The sequence below is a fragment of the Propithecus coquereli genome, unplaced genomic scaffold, assembly GCF_000956105.1.
Source record: "Propithecus coquereli isolate 6110/MARCELLA unplaced genomic scaffold, Pcoq_1.0 Scaffold26, whole genome shotgun sequence".
Taxonomy (NCBI): domain Eukaryota; kingdom Metazoa; phylum Chordata; class Mammalia; order Primates; family Indriidae; genus Propithecus; species Propithecus coquereli.
Genome location: NW_012148174.1, coordinates 10,166,071 through 10,190,530, shown reverse-complemented (window position 1 = coordinate 10,190,530; position 24,460 = coordinate 10,166,071). Strand labels below are relative to the sequence as shown.

At 33.7% G+C, this 24,460-nt stretch overlaps 1 protein-coding gene across 1 annotated transcript in view; it reads right to left on the bottom strand.

The window, feature by feature from the left end:
* Positions 1–24,460, bottom strand: part of PDLIM5 (PDZ and LIM domain 5) — a 250,820-nt gene that overhangs the window by 96,030 nt on the left and 130,330 nt on the right. Inside the window, exons 4-5 of the mRNA XM_012647161.1 lie at positions 10,760–10,802; positions 8,482–8,900 (exon numbers count right to left, since the gene is read on the bottom strand). Of these exons, the coding sequence (XP_012502615.1) occupies positions 8,482–8,900; positions 10,760–10,802 (462 nt within the window). The remainder of the gene's footprint in view (positions 1–8,481; positions 8,901–10,759; positions 10,803–24,460) is intronic.

Here is a 24,460-nt window from a genome sequence, read left to right as displayed (position 1 = left end):
ATCATATCTTCACTCAGCCCAGGAACCAAAAATGGTTTGGTAGAAGCTAAACCAGCAATACCAAATACAATTTTGAAAAGAGTCCCATCTGTTATTTTCTATAGTTTTCTCATTCATACGTACCAGATATCCCTTATCCTAAATAAAGCTGTTATAGTCAGCATAGTAAAGAGCTGTGGTATAATAGAAAATGCTGAAATATTAATATGTATAAAAAGACAAGGATTTAAATCTTGGCTCTATGACTTTTCAGATGTGTGATTTTAGATAAGTCAATCTAACTAAGCCTCAGTTTTTTTCATTTACGAGGAAAGAATATCACATACAAAGTAGCACTGTTCTGAGGATTAAATGAAATAAAACGTGTGAAAGAAATTTGTGAACTACAGAGTTCAAGAACCTTGAGTTTGGTAAGAACATTCATTTTTCTATTAACAAAGCATAAATGGTAAGGAATCTACAACGTAAATTACTTTAACACTTTAAGATCTATTAACAATAATAAATACTCCCACTTCTCCCCCTGCAAAATAGGACAAACAGAAACTTCTGGGCCATTGGTTTAATTTCAGAAGAGAAAAAGGAACGTGAGTCTAGACTAGCAGACTACTGGCACAAGATCTGAGTGAACAAAGTGCTCTAAATGTGGTCAAATGTGGGCAGCAACACATGCTAGGTTTCACTCACTGCTAGAAAATCATAGTGCTATCAGTATGCCACATGACTGTCATCATTTTAATAGCCACCCTATCAAAACTGTGTCAGTATGCTGGAAGAATTTCCCCAGTAAAGACCATGACAGAATCAAAGTTAACAACACTGGCTTTAAAGTCAGACTCAGTGTGTGTTTTATCTGAGTCACTTAACTTCTCAAAGTCTCAATTTTCCCACTTGAGAAACAGAATTGCATATTAAAGGATTGTTCTGAGGAATAAATAAGATAGATAACGTATGTAAAGTGCTTTCCACATAACCTAATACATAGTAATGATCATGATAACGTGTTCTTTTATGATTACTAGAAAACCAATTGCAACGCATATTCTAACGCTATTTTGCATATTTACACAAAATAGTAAGACATATTATGATTAATGATAATATCTTATGATTCCACAAGTGAAATGTCTAAAAGAACTTCCACTAATATTGAACAAAATCTAATTCTTTTTAAAATGGACAAAATTTTTAAAAATTGATAAATAGGCATAGATTACTTCATAAACAGATTGCCTTTGGCAGATATAAAACCAACAACTCTTTATCTTATGCAGTACTTGAAAAATTTTATATGCAGCCACTAAACTTATTATAGTTTTAAATTTCTCTACAATTACCGATAGTAGTTTACTCGTAATTGGTGCCAATTTCAAGTATAAGACTATTTTATCCTTTCTAAAAGGTGTGGTCTATAAAAACAAAACCAAGATGTCAAGCTAAGACATTAAGAATAATAAAATGACACCACTTAAGTAGCATTTTTAGCCATGACATGCTTGCAAAAAGTATAGCACACCTTAGACTCTTTATGTCATTTACCACACAGCTTAAGGTCTTGTGTTAAGTGATATGAAATTTCTAAATATTTACTTAGTGCTTCCTGGCTCTGAAACTCCAGGCTCTGATGACTGTGCTTAAAAAAGAGAATAATTTTGATGATTTTCTTTTTAAAAACATATTTGGGATAGAATGTAAACTTAACTCTCAAGAGCAAGTAATTTACTTCAAAATATAGACATTATATTTAAAAAAATACTAAAGAAGGAAGGCCCAAACTACATCTCTAACTCTAGCATGTACCATCCATAAACTCATCCGTCCTCCTTGAAGGTTAACTTGCTAAGTTTTTCTATTGCAGAAGAATGGGCATTCTGAACACACCCATTGATTTATATGAAGTTTTCCAGTATAAAAAACATGTTTTATGCTCCTTAACATTTTTAAGAATTCTTTTAATGAGAAGATACTAACAAAAGTTGCTGGTGGTATTAAGTACAAAGCAAGATGAAAAGTTAGAGAGACGGTGAAAATTACAAAACGAACCATTAAGTATTTAATACTTACATGGTGCCAGGGTTACTGAAGAGGAATAAAATACACAAAAAAGATGTGACAAAGTAGAGAAGACATTGACGTTCCCAGGGTGATGAAAAACAGACAAAGAAAGAAAGAAAGAAAGAAAGAAAGAAAGAAAGAAAGAAAGAAAGAAAGAAAGAAAAGAAAAGAAAAGAAAAGAAAAAGATAAAATGAAATAACGAAATTCAAAACAATGAAATCAAGGAAAGATTTTGTGCAAACATCATGCTTCCAAATAAACGTGTAAACACAGACAGACAAAACTGAACATGTGTTAGTCAAAATTCTGCTACACTGTTATTAATATAATCAAGGATGACAGTTTTAGCTGTTTCCACCCTCAAACACTGAAAACTATTTTATGTATTAATGTTAGTTCAAGTCTCAAGTTACTGAATACCAAAAAAGAAACATCCACTATTTTTAAAAAATGTCCAGGTTTTTATAAAATACATTTTAACATGAATGCAAAATCATATTATGGTCCCAACAAAAAGTAGAGCGTAACTAGACATAAAATGCAGAAACAGATCATTTTAGATCACTTTTAAAATGAGAAGAGAATAAGAGATAATCTTTTCAGTGTCACATAATAGAGGTATATATTAATAGCAATTTAATCTCCTCAAATAAATTATCCTGAATCATATATTATAAAAGAATGATACTTTTTTGATAATTCTATTCTTTCTTACAATGTAGTGATTATGATGAAAAATGCAGGAGCACAATGGATCATAAATAATGGGCTATTACTCAATTTTCATTCTCTCCCCTGTCCTTGATTACCGCCACCCTCATCCATAAGCAAGTCCTGGTAACTTTAGTGATCTTTGGGAACTTCACAGTTCTGTATTATCAGTGACATAATTATTGCCTAGAAAGGCATATCTGATATGACACAGTAAAGGAACTAGGTTAAAAATGCCTGAAAAGGGAGAATCTCAAAGCAATTCATTCACATGGTCTACTAAGTACAGAATAATTAGAAACACATTCATATTCCAGTATGGATAGAGAAGACCAAAGTATAAACTACATAGTTTGTCAAAGAACACGTTGTAGTGTTCTTTGATTCTGCAACAACATTCAGCCAGAGTAAGTAATAATTCATTATAAACATAGTGAAAAAAACTGCCTACCAGTTTTAATGCTAAGATTGGTCAGTGTGGGTATATTTCCACATGTCAAAGTCAGTTTCATAAACTCAACAGAGGGCTAGGTTTCACTGAGTGAGGGTAGGATGCAGGAATAAGTTGATCTCAATGGTCTGCCTGTATTTATCCTTCTCTAGCCACAATGCAAAGCATTCTCTCCTCTGCCTTGCTGTATTAAGCAGCAGGGAAATAGTTTTGCAAAATAAACTCTTGAACGGAGTAGAATTTTGAACGTATACTTAAACATTTTAAAGTTTGGGAAAAATGTTCTATGTCAACGTGAAGTTGGAGGAAAATGTTCTATGGTTTGGTGATGGGCAGCAAGTGGAGAGTTGATTGATTTCAACCTAAAGATGTCGGTTTGAATATGTCAAACAAATGTTTTCATGTTTCAGATGTCCTGGCTTCTCATCCTTGCTGGGTTGCCCACTTCTGCTGTGCCCTAGACAAGCTGTAAGCTACCAGAGCCTCATTTTCCTCAAAAGTGAAATGAATTACAATTTCTCTGTCATACAGATTTCTTACAAGGTCTTGAAGTTTAACATATTTGAAGGCACTTTGAAAACTGCACAAACACAGATTGTTGAGATAGATGCCCCAATTACTCAAAAATAGTAGTATCAAACCCAACTGTAGCAATATGCACATCAATTCACTCGTATGGCCTCAATTCAACTCTATAATCATCCAGAAAAAAACACGAATTCAAAATCACAGAAATAAACCCTAGTCACAATAAGCATGTGATACAGAGGAAAGCCCATCAAAGTTTGGCTTCCAAAGATAGAGGCTCAAATCTTAGCTCTATTAACTTGTAAGACACATGATTTGAGAAAATTATGTAATCTCTCAGTGTTCAGAATGTAAATAAGAATTAAATTACATAACACATCTAAAAACACCTGGCACAATGCCCAGTAAAACCTAATAGATTAATCAATCTTGAATTTTTAAAAAATATATATTAATATTTAACCTAAATGTTTAGATTTATTTTTTCTAAATTCCATTGTTTCCTTTTACAAGTCAAATTGTTTCTTGTACTGGAATTGAGTAATTAGTCAAAGTCTCTCTATATAGGAATTTAATCATAAATAGACAAACAATAATCAGGATTTGGGGATGTTTTAGTAATACACTGGTATGCAATATTCCTATGTATATATAACAAAACCATTCAATCAGTAAGACCACAGCCACAATGGAATGAAATTACTCTAATAATTCAATAGCTAATTGTCTTTGGTATATCCCAAGATCAATACTCAGTATTTCCAATTCTACTCTACAGTGTGATACAAAAGAAATTTTAGCACATATTCAAAATAATCATAAGTTGGTTAATATAACTTTAAGTTCTTATCTAATGTGATTTTTACCTATTTTTAATGCTAGTAATCATAGTGTCAGTACCAGTGGAACACAAAAGCAAGATTTGAAAGTTATACCACAGTAATTCCCAATGTCTATACCAACTAACTGTGACATTTAATAAGTTGATAATTATCTCTCTTAACTAATTTCAAAGGTGTATGGATTTTCCATACTATTATCCATGGACACGCAACTGTATATATAGAGGTCTGAACCTGAGAGCAACATTGTTTGAATTAAAACTCTCTAGAGAAGTCATAAAGGTTCTTAGAGACTTTACCTAGGAAACACTGACTTTTGATATTAACTTGGACATCAACTCAGTTTTATATATGCCATTCACTAGGGGTACGAATGTTTATGCTTTCTCTTCTATCTTTACCTTTGTCTTCTTGCAGTCTCAATTGATATAAATTACATTCCCCCAAGCACTGCTTCTTTTAAACCATTACACAGCAAACTCCACATATATTCTATGAGATAAGTTAAACACTACTATTCATTACTATGAAGCAATTCACAACGTAGCGATGCAAACCAAACTTACTAAAAACACTAAATGTGGTTATTCTAAATTATAGCTCTTTTGCAAAATGTCACTTTATTTTGCAAAAAATCGGGCATTCATGCTGATTACTCATATATAAATCACCATATTTCCTCTCCAGTAATGTGGATACTAACTTTGTCACCTGTGTTTTCTGCAAAGAGAAAAGCATTTTAAAATATTACTACCATATCATTATTTTTCTGTCTTTCAAGGCCAAGTTCTTCAAAATACCACACAGGAACTGTTAGAAGAAACTGCAGTCCAGCGAAATTGAAATTAATATAGGATACTAAAAGACTTACCTCTTGAAAGCAGTGGCACTTTATAATGCAAGGATATATGGAAAGGGAAAAGGTAAATCAATTAAACTACTTGGAGCAAAACAGCTTTCCTCACAGTTTGGGATATAAAGTCACATTTTCCTCTTAGTAGAGTAAGCAAAGAAGTAATGAAAACAGCCAGCCATGACCAATAATTTGTATATATAGAAGAAAGATTTAAAATTTTTCTTTCTTTCTTCCTTTTTTTTTTTTTTTTTTGAGACAGGGTCTCGCTCTGTCGCCTGGGCTAGAGTGCAGTGGCATCATCATAGCTCACTGCAACCTCAAACTCCTGGGCTCAAGTGATCCTCCTGCCTCAGCCTCCCTAAGTGCTAGAATTACAGGCATGAGCCACTGCATCCAGTTGTAAAATTTCTTAAAGTTTCTTAATCATTGTTTATAAGAAGGAACAGGAATACTTCTATAGTATTATTGAGAAATATTCTAAAAATACCAATATAATCTACAGATTTCATACTATTAGGATGGATAGCTAATTATTTCTTAGTAATTAATTAGTTAATTAATAAGGACTTGTTTAAATCTTGTGTTTATTAATCCTATACAAATTTGGGTAGGATGTCTAACAACTTGGCAGATTAGCTAGCTACTTTAAATCACTTAAAAACTAATAGTCTTCCTGGTGCTTTGAAGGAAAAGACAACTTAAGCATTTAACTTTACATCCTATTGAACTTCTAAAATGTTGGTCAGTGGTATGTATTATTTTAAAAAGTAATTAATAAAAAGTAACAACTCAACTTCAAAAGTTTTCCTGCAGACATTTTTTACATTATAAATATCTGAGAAATAGTAAAAAGTTTTACTTAGATTTCAGAAAAATAGTTTGACACTTGATGCAGAAAATGCATTCATCAATATCACAAAACACCTACTCTTCAAAATGACACATCAATGACTAGTAAAGTGTGTGATTTATTTTTGGTTTCTCTACTCTAAATGTAGTGAGAAAAAAGACACTGCAAATTTGTCTTAGAATTTCATAGATACCATACTTTATTTTCAGAGTAATCAAGTTTTCCTTGTCCTAGCACCTGGATAACATTTGAAATCAAATTATTTTTTAACTTTATCCAGTTTGCAGTTGCAAAGCAGTAACTTGCTTGTTAATGATGCAAAATATATAATAATCCCTTTTCTCCTGGATTTTGCAGTGTTGGACGGCAGGCATGTATTTAATAAACACTTGTCGATTGATTGAGAAGCCACCATAAAGGCCCTGTAACTACACCACTGCCTACTTACAGTTTGAAAATAATAAGCTTCAAATCATTTCAAGTTTTATCACCAATGTTGTGCTTACAAGACACAAAATTTAAGCTTGGTGTTTTCAGATGTTTTAAATGTAGTACTTTTCCATAATTTCAATTTGCTTTTGCCTCTACAATTTTTCATTAAGAAGACTTTGTTGTACAATTTTAAGGCATGTTAGGAGAAAAGATCTTAGTTAAGACCCTTCCTTCAATGGCTGTTATTCTACTGACCCTGGAATTTAATAAATGTAGTAAACTTCTGTTTTAGTGTTTTGTGTGGCTAACATCTGACAGGCAGCATCTTTCTTTTCAGGGTATCTACTCTGATTACTCTAAAATCTATTGTCTTAAAACACATACAAAAAAAAATTTACAACCACACACACCTCAATACTCCATACTGTTTCTCTTCCACATATGAAAGAAAAAATAACATTATTTGAAGGACACTAGTTTTCCTCGATATATACAACAAAACTTTAAAAAGCCACCCACAACCACAAGACCATCTGTAGGGCTCAGTAGCTGCTCTTTCTCTCAGCAGCAGCCTGGCACCCTGCCACCTTTTCTTCCAAAGCCCCAAAGTTGCCATGGCAGCAGTGCTACCGAAAGCACAGTCTCTTCACCACAACAATTAACATTCGGAAGGGATTATCTCATAGAAAGGACCTATCCACACAATTATTTTAATTATATTTTCCTGGGAACTGGCATTGGTAAAAACCATCAGGCGTGCAAACTATTTCTCTTTGTTTTCCTTTTGAAGTACATTTTTGTCACAATAAATCTGATCAAAATGATTTTACATAAATGATTTGCTTTAAAGTAGTATCACTGAATTCTAAAAGGAATAAAATCACCTTCTGTAAATGAAGGTTACTGAAAAATTGATGTGTAATCTTATAACTATGTGTGTGGTTCAAATGAGTTAATAACTTCAACCAATTTTTTTAAAAATATACCCCAAAAGGGAAAATTTATTAGGAATAGAGTTTTGAAAACTTGCTAACATCATATATTTAACATCCACTGGTTTAAAATTCACTCATTTTAGAAAAATCTTTACAATGAAAATATTCTCTAAATTACTTCTGATGCTTTCTAAGCATCCTTTGTTGTTTCATTACTGTTTGCTTTTAAACAATAAATTCTAACTTAAGCTTATCTGAAAAGAATGTCATTAACTATCTCCTCTGAGCTAATGCTTCACACATATACATGAGTCAAACATGGACTGGTTTTCTGTTTTCTTAAGACTGCTTCCTAGGAAAAAGCCTCTTACTAACTCTTCATTTCCTCTCCCTTTAGGGTGAGAAGCATAATGTGACAACAACTGTAATCACTCTGTTTAAACTTTTGGTGGTCAATAAAAGAGTGGAAACATGGAAACACAGAGGAAGAAAGATTCAAGATTTGCCTTGCATTATAAGTGCCAGCTGCTCAATGTTGTGCCAGGCCTTGGAGAAAAAGAGTTACAGAGTATGTTACATGGTTCATAACATGTCCAAATACATAATTAGGTTTTGATTAACCTATAATTGCTTTGCAGAAAGTGCCATATGTATATAATATAAAGGCCATATGTTAATGAAGCAAATAAAATTTCATCTCCCTTCCTTCAAAGAGCAGCTGATGGGGTTGGGGGGGAGAGAGGATGTAGATTAAGTGTTTCCTGGAAGTTACCTGAAAGAACAGTTTTGGTAAGAGCAGAAAGCACCCTTAGCCACCTACCCATTTTGCTGTTTACTGTCCCCCTGGGATCCTCTTCTCTGTCCCTCCGCTAGCTCCTGAGCAGTCTCGGAACACACGCTGGTGATTGTGGGCTGCCGTGGGACATTAACTGCAGTTTTACCAGCGCTCAGTGCAGATGAACACTGGTCAGCACTAAGATTGGCATTAGCATGCAGTCCAGATGCAGCGAATGGGGGAGGAGTGACGGCAGCCACAGGTGGAAGGGAAGCATGTGATGAAGTGGTCGCATGGGCTGGGGTGAAGGCGGACGATGGTGATGGGATGGATGTGACTTTTGGTGAAGACACAGAACCAAAAGGCCGTGGTGCCTTATTGTAGGCCATGTTGGTTGTGGAAGTGACTTTGGACACAGCAGGAGATGGAATGGGCACAGGTTTAACTACTTCTTTAGGTTCTCCCTATGTAAAATAAAAATAAACATACACAAAAACACACCAAACACATGCAAAATATATTTCACTGAAAAGAACACACAGCTGATTTTTAAAAAGACAAACACGATCATGTTAGCAACTCAAACGTCACATTTCCAGATAAAAACAATGAGTTGATACAGCATAGCATGCATGCTGACTAATCCCAACATGCACAACACAGATGCACACACTAAGTATAAATTTTTTTTTATAAAAATGAAAGGAGTTTTGAAATATTTAGGAAATAGAGTAGGAAAACTATCAGAAAGCCTAAAGGTCATTGTGTCAAATTAGACATATTCTAAAAGAAAACTTTTAAAATACTCCATAATAAACAAAACACTGCTACGGGAAATGATTTTATTTTAAAATATCTAGAGCCTCAATTATAATTCTATCTTTCAAACATGTTTAATTTCTCCCCAAAGTGGAATTATTTGATTCATGCAGAAGCAGCAGCACGTTTCTAACTCTTTAATTTAAACAAATGGGGAATAAGATAATTTGCATCTAACTCAGAAATGTGCACATTTTAATTAATTAACTTGAATAAAGAATTTGAAAAAAAAAACTTAAAAAGGCAACCAAATGAACAAAACAAAAATCAATTCTTTCTCTTTCCTGTAATCTACCTGTTTCTTTCCCTGAATGTTTTAAGATATGATTCAGAGATAGAATAAAATTCTTTTCCTTTTCCAAAATAAATATTTAATAGTTACATGAGGAAAAAAATGATCTTTGATGTTTTTTCATTGCAAGTAGCCAAAGAAAAAATAGCTAGTAATAAAGATCAATTTCTCCTAAAATTACCAGAATTTGTGTTTGTAAATCCTTACTTCAAAGCACAACGTTTTTTAAAAATCAGACTAAGCTTCTATGACATTCAAAAATAAATCCCTACTCACCACACTATCATCCAAAAGAAAAACAATCAAATTAAAAAAAAATACAATGGTGGCTCTATTATGTTTAATTTTAAGGAAAAAAGGTAATCTAAATTAATCTTATAAAAAAAGAAAACTGAGAAAAATAAGTAGCTTAATGCTTAAGCAAATCAGTACAGGCTGAGTATCCCTTACACAAATAGCTTGAGACCAAGTGTTTCAGATTTTGAATGTTTTCAGATTTTGGAACATTTGCAGAATACATGAATATTCCTAAATCCAAAAATCTGAAATCCAAAAAGCTCCAATAAGCATTTCCTTTGAGCATCATGTTAGCGCTCAAAAAGTATTTTACTTCAGAGCATTTCATATTTTGGAATTTCAAATTAAGGATGCTCAGTTTGTATAATGAGTAATTCAAATGAAGGGGCACAAATAAAATTAGGGAGAAAATCCCCAAAAGCATGAACCAGATATATATAAATAACGGTTTGAAACAATTTGAGAATATATAAGAGAGAAAAGGTTTGGTACTTGCCAATAACCTAATCCAAGAATACTCTGAAATGTAATTAAATACTTATTATTAATAAAATGTTATTAAAGACTTATTGTGATGTTCATTTTTGGTAACTACTTATTTATTCTCTTCAAAAAGTACATGATTAAAGATCGATAAATTAAAAGTGAATAGAAATATCAGAAATTTGGGCATAAGTTATTGATAATGCATGGCTTTGGAAATAATGTTTTATGACATAGGTGTAACTACAAATTATAATTCTGTATGTGCTGATTTCCATTTTCCTCCTTCTTTTAAGGAAAAAAACAATGAGGAAAATTGTATTGAGACTATAAACTAAATGTCAGTATGGCCTGAGACAGAAATGGAAATTACAATGGCTCAGAAATGGTACCATCAAATGGTACCCCAGCGATGCTAGATTAGACACTCACCTTTTGAACAGAAACTGGCTCAGGCTTGGATGTAGCAGATGCTCTGGGGGAAAAAAGAAAGAAAAAGAGAAAAAAAACCATGAATTTTTACAAACTTGTAAACTTCTCATTCATGGAATTTTTGCTATTATGTACCTTAATATACTAAAGCTTCAGAATTTATAGTTTCATAATTCACAGGTTTGATTATTCACAATCTTCTAATTAGTTCATATAAATCAAACCCGGCAAGATCCAATATTCTTATTACTAGGTATTCATTAGCAGTCTCTAGTTCTCTACTAACTTAACTAAGGAAGACAAACATCAATCCTGTCTGTGAATGCACCCATGTTTAATCTTTAAATTAAGGCTATTCCCTATCTAAAAGGGTAAAAGTGTAATAAACACGACTTTCCAATCCTAGAGTGATTCCTCAGCCATCTAATCTGAATCTTTATCTCCAATGGCCTTTTTCTCCTAACATCGATGAATACATCCACAGGATATTAGGTCTCTTTGTGAAGATACTGAATACGCTTCCACTAGGCTATAATTTCAGTAAAGGCAGTGGTCATATCCCATTTGTGTCTGTATGTCAGCACAGTGCCTAGCATCTAATAGGTTATCAGTAATGAGTGTAGAAAAGAGAGAACAAGAAAAAGACAAAAATCCATGCATATAACGTAACTATTTCCAAATTTAAATTAATTTTTATCTTTAATATATGCTCTTTTGTATTGTGTTATTACCATGACTTTGGTTAGCATGGGCTCAATAGTAATAATTGGTTTAGAGCAATTATCTCATAAAACCATGACAATAACCAAAGTAAAAACTATTATCCTCATTTTTCAGATAAAGAACTTCAAAGGTAGAGTAAGTAAATTGCTTAGAATGGAGCTGAGGCCCATGGTTCTTATATATAACAATATACTGACTGTAATCAGGAATAGTAACTACATAATTGGGAAAGCCTCTAATGTTTTAAAAGCTATTTACCCAATGTTAAGGTACATCTATGTTCAATAAGCCACAAGCAATTTGACTCCTCTCATATCCTACGATCCTGAGGATAAGACATCAAGTGTAGAAATTCAAGAAATGTAAGCATGGTAGATAAATACTAAGTGATATTAATAATAATTTTAAGCTACGAACCATGAGATCGTTTTACTTACAAAGACAACAGATCATAATTAGGAGACACCAGCATAGGCTATTGGGTGTCTAAGAGCATAGCCTATTATAATAATGAACTCTGATCAACATCTTTCGCAGCAATTGAATTTTCCAATAACAACTAATTTAGTTAGCCATGGCAGGCACTGGCTGAACAAATGGCTAACCTAAGGAGAAGCCACAATGGGACGCTAACATTTGGTTATTGCAATACAGATTACACTCTATACAGTTGCATAACTTTCCATGTGTACTCTCAAATCGACAATTTCTCTTTTAGCTTCTAGGGTTATTATAACAGGCAAAGAAAACAAGTTCAAGTATAGAACACTGGAATCTTCCTTTCATTGAAATTTCACAATAAGATGTAATCACAAAGGATCAGCTTATTAAATTCACCCAAGACATTACTGAAAGTTTGTCAAAATAGAAAGGGTAGTATTCTTTTTTACCTGGACATTTCAAGTTGCATGAAGCACTTCTAGCAACATAAAAACAGTTTGTAAAAAAGATCATGATGTTTAATAGTCACTATGTTTCCAGTCTTAAAATAAAATGCATATATCCTTCATCTATGGAAACAAACCCCTTAGTTTTTTACAAGTGTTAGCTCTTATTTAAAGAGTGTTAGCAACAATAACAAAACCTCCCAGAATGGTTAGTTTTCATTAACTGTGGAATCTAACTTCTTATTTTGTTGAGAAAATATTAAATAATAATGAGTCCAAACATACTTTATTAATTAAAAGTTCTATAAAACTACTGCTTGAAATTTTGAATTCACAAAAAAATTTCTAAATCTGAAATTTGAATGTCTGCTCTGCTTGCCTTCTGAGAAAGTTTCACAGTGCAATGACATGAATTAAGACAAGTAGTCAGAGAAAAGAGAGGCAACAATGCCCTCAAAATCCTAAGATGAGTTCATTACACGTTAAAAACACAAACATCTTGTAGAGAAAAAACAGACTGGCTTATAATTAAATGTCAAACAAAATAGCTGACCTTAGATACAATAACAATTAGTTCTCTTGGTTTAAATATTTAAATAACCACCAAATGAGTCATAGAATCATTGAAACTTAAAAAAGAAGGTTCCTTAGAGTTACTTTACTGCATGTCAACCAGGGGACTTCTGTTTGGATATTCACAGAAGTGTATGATTTTAGCCACATAAATTTTGAATCCTTCTGTGAAAATGGCCTTCCTTTTAGTTTGTTACTTTACTTTTGGGAGTAAACAGAAGTCAAGTTGTCCACATTAAAAATATTTGGAAAAACATTTTAATACACAGTATATGTACATAAAATTTAAAACATGTATTAGTTACATTTTAAAAGATCAATAGGCTACAAAAATCTTATATTTAAGTAAAACTACATATTCTTATGATATAAACTATTGTGATTCAGGAAATTTAGAATACATGACAAATGAAATCTATAAAACAGATGAATAACAAAGACAAGAGTTTTAAAAAAGTATTACTAAATCTCAAAGAACAAAAGATACACCACACCTTTACCTTACAATTGTGTAAAGATTTTTTTAAAATGTTAATATATAATGCTTGTGAGAAAACTTTTGTATGTTGCTAGAAGAACTATGTATTAGTACAGCTCTTTCGAAAAATACTTTGGCATTTATTTGTTAAAAGCCTTAAAGAAAGCTCATGCTCTTTGACATAATGATCAACTTCTAGAGATTTATTATAAGGAAATAATCTGAAATATGAAAAAGACTTTATGTATAAGATATTTGTTCACTACAGTATAATTTGTAATAGTGCAAAATTGGAAAGAACCCATTAAATATACAATGAAGAAATGATTGTAATTATAACCACATGATGAAACATTATACAATTATTAAAATCACTTTAGAATTCTGCATTGCCATGATAAAATGCTTTATGATGCAGCAAAAAGACATGAAATAGCATGTATAGCATGATTGGTGCATGGAAAAAAATACTGGAAACATCAACATTTTAGGAGAAGTTTTCTAGGAATATTTGTTTTTTCTCTTTTGTGTATTTTCCTATTTTTTACAATGTACATGTACTGCTTTTTATAATAAGGAAGACTTTTCTCAAAGCATGTTTCATGGAAAACTACTTTCTAAAAAACCAAAACAAAAAAGGTTCTGTTATCAAAGATATCTGGGAAACAAGGAGTTAAAGCTGTACAGCATCTCAGGCATAGGACTTCTCAGAGCCTTTAAATGTCTAAAGAATACAATACTATGGCTGCCCATACTCATTTGAAGGACAATTCATTATTTAGGAAATATTTCTCAAGACTGGAGTTAGGAGGGGAAAAAACTCTCTGGGAAACGCTATTTTAAAGAAATATCTAAAGAAAAAGCAATATATTTGGCTATTTTGTGAGACAGTCTGGGAGGAAAAAAAGAAAGAGCAAATCTTCATAAAATCTGAAATGTTTACTTAAGTCTCTTCTAAATGGCTAAAACTAAGGGAAAGAAATATTATAATAATTAATAATCCCCAAAACCTTCTGTTACATTACCTTTCTTATCAAATTTGTGATTTCTTGGACTTTTCAAAAGACTATAAACATAATTTAAGCAATGTTTACAGAAGAAAATCCTATTTCCTTCACCAAACTAGAATATATCTATTTCTAATATTCCCTGGTGAGAAAATCCAAATATATGAATAAGGAAAACCATTTCTCAAAATTAAAATTGTTATAATTGTCTTTCTTTAGACAAATATTGAGCAACTTTCACTTTAGCAATGCATATACTACATAAAAGCAAGTCATTTTAAAGGATGTTTAAATGAATAAACAGCTTTAAAAACTGAGATGTAATTATAAAAAATTATCCCTATATTTTTCTCTTCAAATCCTGGCAAATACACAATGGGATAATACATCTCCCTTTGAACTACTGTGATCATCACAAGTCACTTTTGTGTAGTGTCCTGGCAATGGCTTAGTGCCATCGTCTCAACAATTTGCTTATTGTTCTCTTGCCTTAGTGTGAAGCCACTGTACAGGAGTAAGCCGTGATGGTGAGATACCAGTACTTTAGCCCAGCACCATCCTCAGCACATGGAATTCAAAGAACAAAGCCGTAAGCTGACTAATTTTTGTAAAAGTAGTATGCAAAATAAAGATCCCTGATGCATTATAACCAGTTTCAGAACTTCTAGCTGAACAGTTGAAAGGAGTTCTAAGTTATAATGAGTTACATTAGAAACTAAAATTATACTATATTCGTTAGAATAATGTATGGGAAAAAATAATGCCATAAATAAACAATAGCTCTATCAAGAATTAGATATAAAAGAATCAAGCAAAATTGCATCTTATGAACACCCAAAGAATGGTATTATACTTAAGTTATACTTTAATTAATGCATTTTCCTAATATTGCTTTATAAAAGAACATCTTTTACGTTAATAAAGTATTCAATGAATGTTCACATTAGTGTTTAAGCATGAGGAATTAGACAACAGAACTAGACCAATAAAGATTATTCACATTACTCATGATGTCTTGGTGACTCCTTCAACCATATCTAATATATTTAACTCATAAACAATCATACAGAAAAGAGGAGGGTTTTGGTTCATGTTCTATGAGATGAGCTCTTATCTAAGTTTCCCACAGCATGGCCATCTTTGGACCCACTGACCTTGGGACCCATAAACACTAGGGTACATCATTAATCAGTTTAACTGCAAAGTTGTCAATTTGCAATAACAAAGCAACTCCAGGGGGATAAAAAAGTGAGCACTCAAGAGTGCAGAAGGATGTCTGTTTAAACAGTTTCTCCACACTTTATTACACTCCAGTCTACGGTCCTAAAAACTCAAAGTTTAAACATTTAAATCACTATGGCAATGGCTTTTTCTAAATGATTTGAGAATACGTAAAGATTATGTTATATTTCTATTTTAAAAAGTACAAAACAGTTATATATCAGCATATTATAACAGCTTTTAGCTTATAAAAGACTGTACTAATCACATGCATACGCACTCACACACACAGTCTCTCTCTCCCTCTTTGTATCTTCTCTATTTTACTATAGGAACTAATAAAGTACATTTTTTTCTACAGAGAAAAAAACCCAAAGCTGGATAGACTTTTGAAGAGTGGGAGAAAGATAGAAAAAAGACAAAAGCAAGGGAATTGCTCTAGTCCATCTGAGTATCTGTGGTTTCCTGTGCTTATGCTTGGCTTTAAATTACGTGTGGCTCTGATACATCCAGAACAGGCAGTTACCATTTGATAATTACTTCTCTAGAGAAGGGTGAGTGCTTTTGTTGTAATGATCCTTTTCAGGGGGCCAAAGAAGTTGAGTAGGCTTTGAGAAGAGAATTTTTTTTTTTTTCAGACAAAGTGTTGTTCTGTTGCCTGGGCTAGACTGCAGTGGTGTCATCATAGCTCAGCTCACTGCAACCTCAAACTTCTGGGCTCAAGCGATCCTCCCACCTCAGCCTCCCGAGTAGCTGCAACTATAGGCAGGTGCCACCATGCCTAGCTAATTTTATAATTTTTTGTAAAGCCAGGGTCTTGCTATTGCCCAAGCTGGTCTTGAACTCTTGGCCTCAAGCAATCCTCCCACCTCAGCCTCCCAAAGTGTTGGAATTACAGGCATGAGCCACCATGCCTGGCAGGAAATATGTTTTACATCAGGATCTACCCTAGTACAAGTATAAACCAACAAAATACATATTTTCATGTGTAACCCATTAAGTAAGGGATAATTATGTCAGTGCACTCCACCCTGGGCAACAGAGCAAGACCATGTCTCAGAAAAGGAAAAAAGAAAAAGAAAACTATTGTATGCAATAACATCCACAAAAGCACAAAATTAACAGACCTAGCAACAACAACAGTAATTAACACAGGGTTCTAGGTAGGATATGTCTGTAAAACTCATCTTCATCAAATTTGCTTTTCAAGTAATTATAATCTGAGAAGAACAGAACTCCTGACCATAGATTACTGTATGTGTTGTTCCAACAATGACATCCTCTAGCGAGTACTTATAAAACTGAACTAGACAACCGAAATTTTCCCTATTTGACACTGGGTGAAAATACGGAGAAGCCAAACACTGATGTCTAACTCTTAAGATAAAAAAAATCTGAAATGTAATAGATTCCTTAGTGGGAGAAAAACACACCCTCTAATCTGATGTCTTCTTTCCACTGGCTTTAAGGATCCCCTAAAAAATCTCTAGAGAATGGGAATAGCAAATTCCTATCATATTAATTTCCTCTTTTTATTACAGAGAGATCTGAGACCTCACAAAGGACGACAACTAGTGCATAGAAAAAATACACAGTATGCTGTGTGCTGTGATCTTTAAAAAACTATTTACAATAAATGAAAAAGCAGGTATGTAACTTCGGCATCAAAGTTCCTGATTCCTGTCAAGATAATGATTCTTCTCTTCCACAACTATTTTGATGTTTAACTCTTTTGGCTGCTTTGCTAAAATGTTCTCGCCGAATACCAATAGTGAGTTTTTAATTCAGCGAACATTCCTTTAATGAGAGTTGTTTAATTGGAATGGCTGCGCAGTGGCGATGCCCACACAGGAGCTGTTTCACTGTTTCAGGGATTCCTGCACAGGGCAACCCTAGATCAACTGACCCACAGGTCTCTTCAAGCTCAAGGGAACATGAATACTGCTACTACACAGTCTGCATCATACAATATTCCTTTTCATCCTAAAAATCTGTCTATATTAGCTATTTTATTTCTCTCAGGAAAGTATTATTTATGACAAGTTGAGAGGAACTCAGAACAGGTTGGCAAATAAACCTGACACTAACATTAACTTCAAAGACAAGCAAACCATAGGTAAATTTTTATTTTTTATTTTTATTTTTTTTGGAGACAGAGTCTCACTCTGTTGCCCGGGCTAGAGTGCTGTGGCGTCAGCCTAGCTCACAGCAACCTCAAACTCCTGGGCTCAAGCGATCCTTCTGTCTCAGCCTCCCAAGTAGCTGGGACTACAGGCATGCACCACCACGCCCAGCTAATTTTTCTACATATTTTTAGTTGTCCAGATAATTTCTTTCTATTTTTTAGTAGAGACGGGGTCTCGCTCTTGCTCAGGCTAGTCTGGAACTCCTGACCTCAAGCAATCCTCCCTCCTTGGCCTCCCAGAGTGCTAGGATTATAGGTGTGAGCCACCGCTCCCGGCTGATAGGTAAATTTTTAAAAATCATCTAAACCTTAGCCTGGTCAATTTGATAAGCAGTGTAACATAGCCTCTAAGACGTCCAGTATCCCACAGAGTTAAAAGCCGACTGCCCTGATTCTAATCCTAGCTCCTCTATTTACTAGCTGTTCAATCAAGGCCAAATCACTTAACCTCTCTCTCTGTTTCCTTACCTAAAAGACGGGAATGATAACAATACCTACCTACTTTACAGAGTTACTGTGAAAACTAAATTTGAAAAATGTCTGTACGGTGCTTAGAATAGTGTTTGCCATATCAACAGACATTATCATAGCGTCAGCTATGATATCTGTCATCCTCCATGACTTGAAAAACTAAACACAAGTGGCAGTTATAACCTTCTTCCAGGCTCTAGGCTTTTATGAGAGAAGAGTCTAATGTTGTTAAACCCAATATAGTTTTGTGAAAGCCACCTCTCCAGTCTTATTTCAGAAACTGTCAGTTCTTGGCTGCCAGAATAATGGTGGAGTATAGTAACAACGGGAAATGCAATAACTCAGTTCCAAATCATCCATAATATACAGAATCACCCCTAAGTCCCCAGAATAAAACTAAGGTCTGCTTGTCTTCTGAACAGTTCCTTTAGCTAGCAACAATCCAGGGCTTGGTGACAGCTACGTTAGTTTCTGTGAAGTTAGATGGAGAAAAAACAGTTATATGTTTCATCATCAGTGACTCTCCTTTTCCGAATTCCCCTCAGGCCGTTCACTGAATCCTGGGTACAAGGACAACACCCAGGCTAACCATGGTGTGCAATTATGTGCACCTGCCCTCAGAGGCAATGTTTGGGGGACAGTGTGGGCCCTGGATGCCTCTGAAACCATCACGGTGACTGGCGATGGCATCCGCATAGATAAGAAACCATCCCAGACTGGCCAGAGAACAAGCTTTGCTCCCAATCCCCATAAAGAAATTCTACATATTAAAATTTTCTCCGAAAGTACCTCCATTAAAAAAAGTTATGAAGACACAAATAGCCAAGGCCAAAAATACAAATGTTACAGTACATCCACCATGTTTCCTTCTCTTTCATTTTCATCGGTGATTACAACCCAAAGGCCCAGTCATACATGGTAATAAAATATAATAATTTACAGAACAGAGTAGCAGCTGTGTTCATGGACCACACCCAAGGCTGTGGGTGAGCTGCATACTTTAGTTAATGTTGGGATCCATATTTAAGAAAAATGGAACTTGCATTCTAATCTTTGTTCCTGTTTTGACATGCACAACATCTAAGAGTTTGGCTGCTTTCCCCCATGGCCTTGTTTTCAGTTGCTGTCATATAAAACTGCAATTTAGCATCTCACTGATCTCCGGTTTTCTAGGGAAATCTACCCCAAAGCAAACACTGGCATACGCTTATGCTTTAGCGTTCCTATGAAAACAAGATGCAGCACGATTCACTGTTCTTGTTCAATATGTGCCTTATGTGAGTTCTGAAGAAAGAGATCAGCAGTTAAATGTGCTAGAATATTGATGACTATGACTGTAAGAAGCCACAGAAGGAATATTTTTAGAGGTAGAGCAGCCTTGTAAAAATAGCATTAGATAGTCCTGCCCAGTTCAGATAATTACAACTTTCCATCTCGGAGTCAGCAAAAACATTTGTTGTAACCTAGATATTTACTGTAGCTGTGCTTAATAAAGTTGGATCCTAAGAAAGCTAGGGCTGGTTTCTGAAACTTGACAAAATCCTCAGAAAAGGCTTAAGAAATCAAAGAATCATATATACCTTGACAGGTCACCCAGGCAGACTTTGCATATCAACATCAAAATCATTATAAAATCTTTCTTTGGTTTTTCAGGTTTCATGATAGAAAACAACAGTAAGTTAGTCTATGTCAAACTACCACCATTTCCTACTAGTCTAATCGCAATCCTCATTCTATGATATAAATTTATTTCCTTTAGTTTACTAAAAATAATAAGCATGAAAATCTATACAGACTCAAAATATATCATTGCTATAGCTAAAATTCTCTGGACAAAAATTTCATTACAACTACTTGCAGAGGTGACCCAACACATGGTTTTATTTAAAACGCTTAAGATCAACATCTACTTAAGTAACTTAGTTCTCAATAAATTGTTTACTACTCCCCTAAAAAAGACTATAACATTTCATTTTACAGAAGAATGGAATAGGAAACTTATTTATTTATAATCTCACCTAGAATAAAAATAAAGCAACAAATAAAATCAGAAAGCTGAAATTTTTATTCTTAAATTAGGTATTATAATTTTTGGTTACACTTGAATATATTTCAAGGTCTAATATTAAAAAAAAAAAAGCAATTTCTTCTGTTGAAACAAAATTACAGACAGAGAACTCCGAATGCACTCCCCACTGGCCTCCTGGTACTACCACCCTGGGATATTTCAGGACAGAGTTGAATCCTCTTACATACAGAGAGAAAAACTGAAATTCAGTTAAAATAGGCTGACTACTATTTTCTTGCCCATTCTACTACACTTTAGCCTTTTCTACGCCTCGGTTTTCTCATTTGAGAAATGGGCATAATTATTCCCACTCGTCTACCTTACCATTACAAGGAGACATCATAATATCAAGAAAATAAAAGCATGAATTTTATTTGGAGCCAAGCAAGACTTAGGTACCAATACCATCTAAACAGCAGTAAACTAGTCTAAGTTAATTAACTACTCTATATTAGTTTCCTCATCTGTAAAAGAATAATACCACTTACCTCACTGGGTTATTCTGAGAATTAAATGATGCAATATATGTAAATTATCTTGTACTACACCTTCCACTTGTAGTTGATTAATAAAATAAAGTAGAATTTGTATAGCATGTCCATGCATTTATAAAATGAATCTAGTGTTACAGCTCTTTCAGAATTTGTCTAGCAGGTTTTCTGGTCCTCACCGGAAGACCCCCCCCTCCAAAAAAAAATATATAAAATGAATCTATGAATTTTTAACATTATACTCATATGGTCCTTTACAGTCAAATTCATTATTAACAATCTCACTACTCTAGTCCTTTAGTGTGACTGAAATAAAAGATTCAAATGAAAAAGTGTATAAGCTAAAGGAAAGTTAAAAGCAAAAGGATTCTTCACATTAATCTTTAATTCTACTACACCACAATTCTACGATGAAATAACATTTGACAAACTTACACATATTGGGGATTAACTTTTTATCCACATATATATTAATATATGCTTCTCAGCTTACAATGTGGTTACATCCCACTAAACCCATGATAAATTGATATTATCTTAAATCTGCCAGGCATGGTGGCTCATGCCTATAATTCCGGCACTTTGGAAGGCTAAGGAAGAGAGATCACTTGAGGCCAGGAGTTTGGGACTGGCCTGGGCAACACAGTGACACGCTGTCTCTACAAAAAATTTAAAAATTAGCCTGTAGTCCTAGCTACTTGAGAGGCTGAAGCAGAAGGATTGCCTGAGCCCAAGAGTTTGAGGTTGCTGTGAGCTATGATCGCCCACCACTGTATTTCAGCCTAGGCGACAGAAGGAGACCCTGTCTCTACAAAAAAGAAAAAGAAAAAAAAAAGAAATATTTTAAGTTGAAAATGCATTAATACACCTAATTTACCAAACATCATAATTACCCTAGCCTCCCTGAAACATGCTCAGAACACTTACATTAGCTTACAGTTGGGCAAAATTATCTAATACTAATAAAGTGTTGAATATTTTATGTAATTTATTGAATACTGTACTGAAAGTGAAAAAGAGAATGGTTTTGCATCATCCTAAAGTCAGAAATCATAAGTCAACCATCAAAAATTGAGGCCCATATGTATATTAAGAATGTGAAAGGGGATTTTTTTTAAAGTTTATTTTCAGAAAATATTTTCACATTTCCCACAAGCTTACTGAATTTATTTATCTTTCAATGACATGTCTACGTACAGTCTCTGTAGAAAGCTGAATTTCTTTATAAGAACTGGATTTCAAATACGCAGATACTAAACATAAGTCATGGACAGCTCTGCAATCTGGCAAGGACAGATGGGCTGGAGGGTCACCAGCATGACACACTAAGATAATCCAAACGGAGTTAGTGGGGCTGTGGCTCACACATTCCTGTAGGGTCCACAGAAACCACGAGTGCCCTCTGCGGACCCTGAGGATTCTCTATTGCATCCTGATACACTGTATTCTCCCACAATTTGGCTCAGCACTGAATATTTACATTGCCATAAGAACAAAAAGATTGAATATGGATTTTTAAAAAATTAAACAATAATGATACTGACAAGATGGCAAGAGAAGTAGGGCTATAATGTAAAACCTTCACCTACCAAAAAAGGAAGTCAAAGGATAATGGCTAAAACTGATGATTTAAGAGTTAGCAGATTATTATTTAGAAATATAAAGGTAAATACCAGGAGAAATCATTGGTTGCCTCTGCTAAAGAGACCAGGAAAGGGAAAGGGCAAAACAGAAAGTACTGGGTTTTTTTTTTTTGTATTATATAAGCCTTTTAACACTATTTATTATATTAATTTGCATAAAATACTTTGATAAAAATGAAGTTAATTTTTAAGAAATACATTTGGGATTCAAAATATGAAATAAAGTAGTAACATTAGTGATATGTACATACACAGGGAGAATTATAGTTAATAATTTCAAATAGCATATAAAAAAAAGAAAATTAAATTCACTAGAAAAAACGAAGAAAACCCACAAAAAACACATATATCTTCCAACAAACATATCTTCACTACATCTCTAGCTATTCTCCTTTTGCTTCACATGCACTAATGAAACTAGATTACCCAAAGTCACCTTATCTTGCCCTGCCCTTTCCAAAATCTGTGACCGTGTCACAGATGTGCCTGACGTTACCCTGATGTGTCTTTTTCCTACCGCCACCGTATGAAACTAGATTACTGTTTTTTAGCGAATTTCAAATACCTCTATTTTATGAAGCAAAACCTAAGGGAAAAAGATCTTTCCTTCACTATGATTCCACTCATATTTTTCTTATGGAAAATTTCATATTTGGGCTTTATATTTACATAATAATAGTATATATTAAAATGTAATTTTGCCCAGAGTAGACTTTACTGTATTTAAGAGATTTTTATATCTCTTTTCATTTAATTGGTCATCAAATGCTCTATTGAGGTCATATAATGCATAATCAGAAGTTAATTTCAATGCTGCCTCTTTAGGACTTTTGACTATAAATAGACAATATTTATAGACTTAGAATTCAGTCTGTTTCATTTTAATTTTAAAAAGACTCTAAATCTCAGATATAATCTGTTTCATAACACGAGCTTTAAAAACAGCTTTGAAACAATACTTTCATTTTTCCCCTGTTTTTTCCAACCACAAGAATGTTGTCCACATTTCTTTAAACAAATCTCTCAGCCAGTCAACCTGACAACTTGTGGATATTTTAAAATTATACTAGAGTATATATTACACTGTCAAGAAATAGTTGTCACTAAAGGACTGACAAAGGAGATTAAGCTCCTCAGATTTTGAAAACAGTTAACTGACGATACATAAAAAATAGTCATCAAAGTGTTCATTTTACAACTGCAGGAATAAAAATATGTGTACCTATCCGCAGGTCTTCTCAACTGCAGAATCACACTCTTGTTAGGCATTAGGTAGCTACTAAGGGCAGTGATTAAGCATGCTTCAAAATCACTAGGCAGAGTTAAAAACTGTACCTTATCGTAAGTAAACTTTACTAGGTAATAGCTTTATTTATTGAACATATAAAGAAATAATCAGTTCACATACAGGAAAAAAAGTTAATCAGTCCTTCTGTAGAGAATGAATAATATATTTCCTAAAGCAAAAAGAAAAAAAAGAAAACGAAAAAGAAAAAGGAAGCCTCTTCCACTCCTCCATATCCTCTTAGAGAACAATTCATGCTCAGCTGCACAGGAAGACTTTTCTTTCTCAGCTGACCTCAGTTGTTATCACCTTTTCCTTCATGGGTCATGTCCTAGACACAGTGGCTGGTAATCATTATGTTGCCTCAATTTAATTCTTCATATTTATGTATATTTTAGCATTGCCTGTGTGTCAAGACTCCTGTGTGTATCATAAGAGACATCACATAGCTGAATAAAAAATGAACCTTTCTTCCAAAGACTTAACATTTCTTTTTATTTGGGGAGATGAAACGAACAATCAATATGTGGCAGTGGGTCAATATATGGGCTGTGAAGTGAAAAAAACTTGACTTTAAAATCAAAATCCCTAAAGATGTAACCCAGTAATCTGCTTTGAGCTTTTAAGGTCAATAAAGTTTCAGGGCCTTGATTTTGGAGAATCCAAGGG